The sequence below is a fragment of the Sphaerodactylus townsendi genome, linkage group LG01 (genome assembly GCF_021028975.2).
Source record: "Sphaerodactylus townsendi isolate TG3544 linkage group LG01, MPM_Stown_v2.3, whole genome shotgun sequence".
NCBI classification, from domain to species: Eukaryota; Metazoa; Chordata; class Lepidosauria; order Squamata; family Sphaerodactylidae; genus Sphaerodactylus; species Sphaerodactylus townsendi.
The window spans coordinates 29,974,676-29,982,539 of record NC_059425.1 but is presented as its reverse complement, the minus strand read 5'-3'; the positions used below and the strand labels follow the sequence as shown (position 1 = coordinate 29,982,539).

At 73.6% G+C, this 7,864-nt stretch overlaps 2 protein-coding genes across 2 annotated transcripts in view; one reads left to right on the top strand and one right to left on the bottom strand.

Annotated features, from left to right (window-relative positions):
* Positions 1–1,876: 1,876 nt before the first annotated feature.
* Positions 1,877–4,513, top strand: LOC125437210 (basic proline-rich protein-like; the record flags this gene model as incomplete). The annotated part of the gene is made up of 2 exons (XM_048504649.1): positions 1,877–2,986; positions 4,019–4,513. Coding segments are annotated over 2 exons (1,605 nt in total), but the record flags the coding sequence as incomplete, so codon positions are not given.
* Positions 4,514–5,057: 544 nt separating this feature from the next.
* The window catches only part of NUGGC (nuclear GTPase, germinal center associated), a 35,104-nt gene continuing 32,297 nt past the window's right edge, over positions 5,058–7,864 (bottom strand). Inside the window, exons 17-19 of the mRNA XM_048504636.1 lie at positions 6,765–6,922; positions 6,356–6,494; positions 5,058–5,207 (exon numbers count right to left, since the gene is read on the bottom strand). Coding sequence (XP_048360593.1) covers positions 5,058–5,207; positions 6,356–6,494; positions 6,765–6,922 — 447 coding nt within the window. The remainder of the gene's footprint in view (positions 5,208–6,355; positions 6,495–6,764; positions 6,923–7,864) is intronic.

Sequence of the window (7,864 nt, the reverse complement as noted above, 5' to 3'; positions counted from 1 at the left end):
CCCCCCCCCACCCCCCCCCCCCCCCACCCCCCCCCCCCCCCACCCCCCCCCCCCCCCACCCCCCCCCCCCCCCACCCCCCCCCCCCCCCACCCCCCCCCCCCCCCACCCCCCCCCCCCCCCACCCCCCCCCCCCCCCACCCCCCCCCCCCCCCACCCCCCCCCCCCCCCACCCCCCCCCCCCCCCACCCCCCCCCCCCCCCACCCCCCCCCCCCCCCACCCCCCCCCCCCCCCACCCCCCCCCCCCCCCACCCCCCCCCCCCCCCACCCCCCCCCCCCCCCACCCCCCCCCCCCCCCACCCCCCCCCCCCCCCACCCCCCCCCCCCCCCACCCCCCCCCCCCCCCACCCCCCCCCCCCCCCACCCCCCCCCCCCCCCACCCCCCCCCCCCCCCACCCCCCCCCCCCCCCACCCCCCCCCCCCCCCACCCCCCCCCCCCCCCACCCCCCCCCCCCCCCACCCCCCCCCCCCCCCACCCCCCCCCCCCCCCACCCCCCCCCCCCCCCACCCCCCCCCCCCCCCACCCCCCCCCCCCCCCACCCCCCCCCCCCCCCACCCCCCCCCCCCCCCACCCCCCCCCCCCCCCACCCCCCCCCCCCCCCACCCCCCCCCCCCCCCACCCCCCCCCCCCCCCACCCCCCCCCCCCCCCACCCCCCCCCCCCCCCACCCCCCCCCCCCCCCACCCCCCCCCCCCCCCACCCCCCCCCCCCCCCACCCCCCCCCCCCCCCACCCCCCCCCCCCCCCACCCCCCCCCCCCCCCACCCCCCCCCCCCCCCACCCCCCCCCCCCCCCACCCCCCCCCCCCCCCACCCCCCCCCCCCCCCACCCCCCCCCCCCCCCACCCCCCCCCCCCCCCACCCCCCCCCCCCCCCACCCCCCCCCCCCCCCACCCCCCCCCCCCCCCACCCCCCCCCCCCCCCACCCCCCCCCCCCCCCACCCCCCCCCCCCCCCACCCCCCCCCCCCCCCACCCCCCCCCCCCCCCACCCCCCCCCCCCCCCACCCCCCCCCCCCCCCACCCCCCCCCCCCCCCACCCCCCCCCCCCCCCACCCCCCCCCCCCCCCACCCCCCCCCCCCCCCACCCCCCCCCCCCCCCACCCCCCCCCCCCCCCACCCCCCCCCCCCCCCACCCCCCCCCCCCCCCACCCCCCCCCCCCCCCACCCCCCCCCCCCCCCACCCCCCCCCCCCCCCACCCCCCCCCCCCCCCACCCCCCCCCCCCCCCACCCCCCCCCCCCCCCACCCCCCCCCCCCCCCACCCCCCCCCCCCCCCACCCCCCCCCCCCCCCACCCCCCCCCCCCCCCACCCCCCCCCCCCCCCACCCCCCCCCCCCCCCACCCCCCCCCCCCCCCACCCCCCCCCCCCCCCACCCCCCCCCCCCCCCACCCCCCCCCCCCCCCACCCCCCCCCCCCCCCACCCCCCCCCCCCCCCACCCCCCCCCCCCCCCACCCCCCCCCCCCCCCACCCCCCCCCCCCCCCACCCCCCCCCCCCCCCACCCCCCCCCCCCCCCACCCCCCCCCCCCCCCACCCCCCCCCCCCCCCACCCCCCCCCCCCCCCACCCCCCCCCCCCCCCACCCCCCCCCCCCCCCACCCCCCCCCCCCCCCACCCCCCCCCCCCCCCACCCCCCCCCCCCCCCACCCCCCCCCCCCCCCACCCCCCCCCCCCCCCACCCCCCCCCCCCCCCACCCCCCCCCCCCCCCACCCCCCCCCCCCCCCACCCCCCCCCCCCCCCACCCCCCCCCCCCCCCACCCCCCCCCCCCCCCACCCCCCCCCCCCCCCACCCCCCCCCCCCCCCACCCCCCCCCCCCCCCACCCCCCCCCCCCCCCACCCCCCCCCCCCCCCACCCCCCCCCCCCCCCACCCCCCCCCCCCCCCACCCCCCCCCCCCCCCACCCCCCCCCCCCCCCACCCCCCCCCCCCCCCACCCCCCCCCCCCCCCACCCCCCCCCCCCCCCACCCCCCCCCCCCCCCACCCCCCCCCCCCCCCACCCCCCCCCCCCCCCACCCCCCCCCCCCCCCACCCCCCCCCCCCCCCACCCCCCCCCCCCCCCACCCCCCCCCCCCCCCACCCCCCCCCCCCCCCACCCCCCCCCCCCCCCACCCCCCCCCCCCCCCACCCCCCCCCCCCCCCACCCCCCCCCCCCCCCACCCCCCCCCCCCCCCACCCCCCCCCCCCCCCACCCCCCCCCCCCCCCACCCCCCCCCCCCCCCACCCCCCCCCCCCCCCACCCCCCCCCCCCCCCACCCCCCCCCCCCCCCACCCCCCCCCCCCCCCACCCCCCCCCCCCCCCACCCCCCCCCCCCCCCACCCCCCCCCCCCCCCACCCCCCCCCCCCCCCACCCCCCCCCCCCCCCACCCCCCCCCCCCCCCACCCCCCCCCCCCCCCACCCCCCCCCCCCCCCACCCCCCCCCCCCCCCACCCCCCCCCCCCCCCACCCCCCCCCCCCCCCACCCCCCCCCCCCCCCACCCCCCCCCCCCCCCACCCCCCCCCCCCCCCACCCCCCCCCCCCCCCACCCCCCCCCCCCCCCACCCCCCCCCCCCCCCACCCCCCCCCCCCCCCACCCCCCCCCCCCCCCACCCCCCCCCCCCCCCACCCCCCCCCCCCCCCACCCCCCCCCCCCCCCACCCCCCCCCCCCCCCACCCCCCCCCCCCCCCACCCCCCCCCCCCCCCACCCCCCCCCCCCCCCACCCCCCCCCCCCCCCACCCCCCCCCCCCCCCACCCCCCCCCCCCCCCACCCCCCCCCCCCCCCACCCCCCCCCCCCCCCACCCCCCCCCCCCCCCACCCCCCCCCCCCCCCACCCCCCCCCCCCCCCACCCCCCCCCCCCCCCACCCCCCCCCCCCCCCACCCCCCCCCCCCCCCACCCCCCCCCCCCCCCACCCCCCCCCCCCCCCACCCCCCCCCCCCCCCACCCCCCCCCCCCCCCACCCCCCCCCCCCCCCACCCCCCCCCCCCCCCACCCCCCCCCCCCCCCACCCCCCCCCCCCCCCACCCCCCCCCCCCCCCACCCCCCCCCCCCCCCACCCCCCCCCCCCCCCACCCCCCCCCCCCCCCACCCCCCCCCCCCCCCACCCCCCCCCCCCCCCACCCCCCCCCCCCCCCACCCCCCCCCCCCCCCACCCCCCCCCCCCCCCACCCCCCCCCCCCCCCACCCCCCCCCCCCCCCACCCCCCCCCCCCCCCACCCCCCCCCCCCCCCACCCCCCCCCCCCCCCACCCCCCCCCCCCCCCACCCCCCCCCCCCCCCACCCCCCCCCCCCCCCACCCCCCCCCCCCCCCACCCCCCCCCCCCCCCACCCCCCCCCCCCCCCACCCCCCCCCCCCCCCACCCCCCCCCCCCCCCACCCCCCCCCCCCCCCACCCCCCCCCCCCCCCACCCCCCCCCCCCCCCACCCCCCCCCCCCCCCACCCCCCCCCCCCCCCACCCCCCCCCCCCCCCACCCCCCCCCCCCCCCACCCCCCCCCCCCCCCACCCCCCCCCCCCCCCACCCCCCCCCCCCCCCACCCCCCCCCCCCCCCACCCCCCCCCCCCCCCACCCCCCCCCCCCCCCACCCCCCCCCCCCCCCACCCCCCCCCCCCCCCACCCCCCCCCCCCCCCACCCCCCCCCCCCCCCACCCCCCCCCCCCCCCACCCCCCCCCCCCCCCACCCCCCCCCCCCCCCACCCCCCCCCCCCCCCACCCCCCCCCCCCCCCACCCCCCCCCCCCCCCACCCCCCCCCCCCCCCACCCCCCCCCCCCCCCACCCCCCCCCCCCCCCACCCCCCCCCCCCCCCACCCCCCCCCCCCCCCACCCCCCCCCCCCCCCACCCCCCCCCCCCCCCACCCCCCCCCCCCCCCACCCCCCCCCCCCCCCACCCCCCCCCCCCCCCACCCCCCCCCCCCCCCACCCCCCCCCCCCCCCACCCCCCCCCCCCCCCACCCCCCCCCCCCCCCACCCCCCCCCCCCCCCACCCCCCCCCCCCCCCACCCCCCCCCCCCCCCACCCCCCCCCCCCCCCACCCCCCCCCCCCCCCACCCCCCCCCCCCCCCACCCCCCCCCCCCCCCACCCCCCCCCCCCCCCACCCCCCCCCCCCCCCACCCCCCCCCCCCCCCACCCCCCCCCCCCCCCACCCCCCCCCCCCCCCACCCCCCCCCCCCCCCACCCCCCCCCCCCCCCACCCCCCCCCCCCCCCACCCCCCCCCCCCCCCACCCCCCCCCCCCCCCACCCCCCCCCCCCCCCACCCCCCCCCCCCCCCACCCCCCCCCCCCCCCACCCCCCCCCCCCCCCACCCCCCCCCCCCCCCACCCCCCCCCCCCCCCACCCCCCCCCCCCCCCACCCCCCCCCCCCCCCACCCCCCCCCCCCCCCACCCCCCCCCCCCCCCACCCCCCCCCCCCCCCACCCCCCCCCCCCCCCACCCCCCCCCCCCCCCACCCCCCCCCCCCCCCACCCCCCCCCCCCCCCACCCCCCCCCCCCCCCACCCCCCCCCCCCCCCACCCCCCCCCCCCCCCACCCCCCCCCCCCCCCACCCCCCCCCCCCCCCACCCCCCCCCCCCCCCACCCCCCCCCCCCCCCACCCCCCCCCCCCCCCACCCCCAGACTCCCCCTGATGTCATTGCCCAAATAAGGAAACTCCCTCCACCTCCCTGGCTGGGTTTGAGGAAGGCCAGACAGCTGAGGAGAATGGAGGGAGCTCCTTATTTGGGCAATGACATCAGGGGGAGTCACTGCCCAAATAAGGAGCTCCCTCTGCCTCCCAGCTTCCCACCTTCGGCTTATACCAGAGTCAATACATTTTCCCAGGTTTTGGTAGTAAAAATTATAGGTGCCTACTTATAGAAGCATACAGTGAAGCTTATACTACAAGTATATACGGTAATCCTTTTAACATAAGACTTTATGTTAACATAAGCCTTCACAAATGTAAGACCAGTGCTGAAGTCCCCATCAGGTTCTGCACAACCCCCAACTGAAATCTGCTTCAGCCACTTTCAGAAACCTCAAAGAGATCTCTCTGCAGATTAGCATTGCTGCCAATCTGCACTAATAAATTACAGATAAAGTCAAACTCCATATTTAGCTATTGCACTGGAAAATCTCTTACCTTTATAGTGAGGCTTGAGATCACTTTGGATGGACTTACTAAGACTTTGATAAATAAGTATCTTGTTCTGCAGAATCTGTTTTTCTAGTTCTTTCAAGATTGCATTTACCTGAGGGAATTAATTTGTTTTAGAATTTTTCAGTCCTTTTCTCACAGAAATGATCTTAGACTAGGGTTAATAAAATAGGAGCCCAGTGGTATCTTAAAGACTGACAAAATTTCACCCAAAAGTTTATGCTGACATTGATTTTTTCAGTAAGTCAGAGGTCCCCAATATGGTACCTACGGGTGCCATGATGACCTCGCTGACTCCTTTTCTGGTGCCACCCAAGTAGTTAGTTAGTTAGTTTTGTTTTTACCCAACAAGGTTTCTAATTGGCTGTGCAGATTTTTTAAAGTGTTGCTCTGGCAGCAGGTCAAAGGCAGGCCAGCATAAAGCGAGTTACAATAGTCAAGTCTGGAGGCGGCTGTTGCATGGATCACTGTGGCCAGGGTAGAATGGGAGAGGTATGGGGCCAATTGCTGTGCCTGCCACAGATGATGGAATGCCACCTGGGTAGTCTGAGGAACCTGGGCCTCCAGCGATAGCGCCAGATCCAAGGTTACTCCCAGGCTTTTGACAGACGAGGCTAGGTGTAATACCTCGCCGTCTAGCATAGGCAGGCAAAAGTCCACTGGTTGTTCCCCCCGACCCCGCCACAAAACTTCCATCTTTGCAGGATTTAACTTCAGCCGACTTGGTCTCAACCAACCAGCCACGGTCTCTAAACAATGCTGGAGAGCTCCAGGGGCCAAAGATGGGCTGCCCTACATCGTGAACACAAGCTGAGTGTTATCAGCATATTGGTGACACCGCAGCCCAAAACTCTGGACCAAACTTGTGGCCAGGTGCATGTAGATGTTGAAAAGCATCAGGGAAAGGATCGCTCCCTACAGCACCCCACAAACTATGGGGGTGGCACCTGGAGATCTCTCCCCCCAACGTCACCAGCAGTCCCCAGTCTCGGTGAAATGAGGCCAGCCAGCACAAGGCAGACCCCCAAACTCCAATATCGGCGAGGTGGTGGACCAAAAGGTCATTCTACTACATCGAACACTGTGGTGAGGTCTAACAACACCAACAGTGCTGAACCACCTCTGTTCAAGTGGAGCCAGAGTTCATCCACGGCTGCAACCAGTACCGTCTCGGTGGCCAGCATGGAAACTGGACTAGAAGGGATCCAATGACCTGCATTTTCCTTCACAATATAAACTTACTTCTTGAATGAACATATGAATCTTGCTACTATCAATTGGAAGGGAGTTGTCTTTTCCAGTTTGGTGTATCTTTCTCTGCACCTCATTTTTAAATATTTTCAGGTGAGACCACAGATTGGATCTTGTGGTGTTTTGGGTCCTGTTGGAATAGCAAGGTTAGAATTAAGAACTTATTTGTGCACTTCATCCTCTCATGCTCTGAACAACAGATGAGAAGATGCCCTACCAGGGTGGGTGGGTGGATGGGTGGGTTGGTAGAAAGAACGAACGAATGAACGAACGAAAGTGGGCTTTTATCTTTTACAACATTGGAAAGGGTGGAAGGGCCACACATATCCTAACAGACTGCAGGATAAAACATCATTCAAACAATATCCTAATATATAGAACAGGTACAAGGTTCTATTACCTGAAGATACCTCCAAAAATGCTGTAAATTTCATCATAGAGGGGCTTGGCAAGGCTTTCATTGAAATCAATGCGTGCAAATTTCTTAGAGGCATATATTCCATCCTTCAGGAACACTGCTTTGAGGGTCTTGTGATAACCTCGGTATCCATCAACTCTCTAGAAACAGGATATTAATGGAGGGAGTTAGATTAAACTCCCTGTTAAATGCTACTTACTAATTTTTTAAAAGTGATAAAAATTCTAGAAGATACAAGGAAGGACAAAAAAATTCAACATCGATTTTCTTCAACTGCATTTATATCATACTTTCTTCCTACATGTCAATAAGAACAGTAAAGGATCAGCTTTGGCAAAATACCATTCAAAGATTGAATTCAGAACAGCATTTCCACAGGTACAAAAATTTCTGCCGGTGGGATTAAGTTTTTCCTCCCTCCTGCAGCACCCAAGATTTGGCAGAGCATTTTGAGCTGCTGCAGGAGGGAAGAGGCAGGGAAATTGTGCTGCACAGGCAGAAACACTGTTCCCTGTGGAAATCCTTTCTTTTATTATGTTCCTCTGACCAAAGGTGGGAATGCTATTCTTAATCCAAGTGTCACGGGCTGACTGTCAAGGACGGACAGAAGACAGGGTGCAGCTGATAGATATTTACTGCAGGTTAAACACAGGTCAGACATGTCTCTTAAGGCACCTGACAAGGCGCTGGTTAGAGTTCAGTCTGAGAACCAGTAAGCAAGCTCACCAGTTCCCCAGGTTGTCACAATCCAAAACACAAATCCAAAAAGCAGGTCCAGGGCGAAGTCCAAGGGAATTAGATTACCCGGAAGAAGCCGAAACTTTTCTACGAACAATCCGCGCGAGACCCAAAGCAGAGCAACCGTCAGCTGTGAGTGGTCTCTTATCAGCGTGGGGGCGGAAACGCTGGAGGAATTTGCTTTAGGGAGCTGATCCTGCTCGTAACTTACAAATGACGAACAGCCAGTCAACGCTCAGCTAATTCAAGGCGTAACCGTTGGCGATGCTGCTCTAAAGGGATGGGTGAACCGGGAGGACTGTTTGCTTGGTGTGCTGAGGGTGGACTCTGAGTAAGTCCTAACT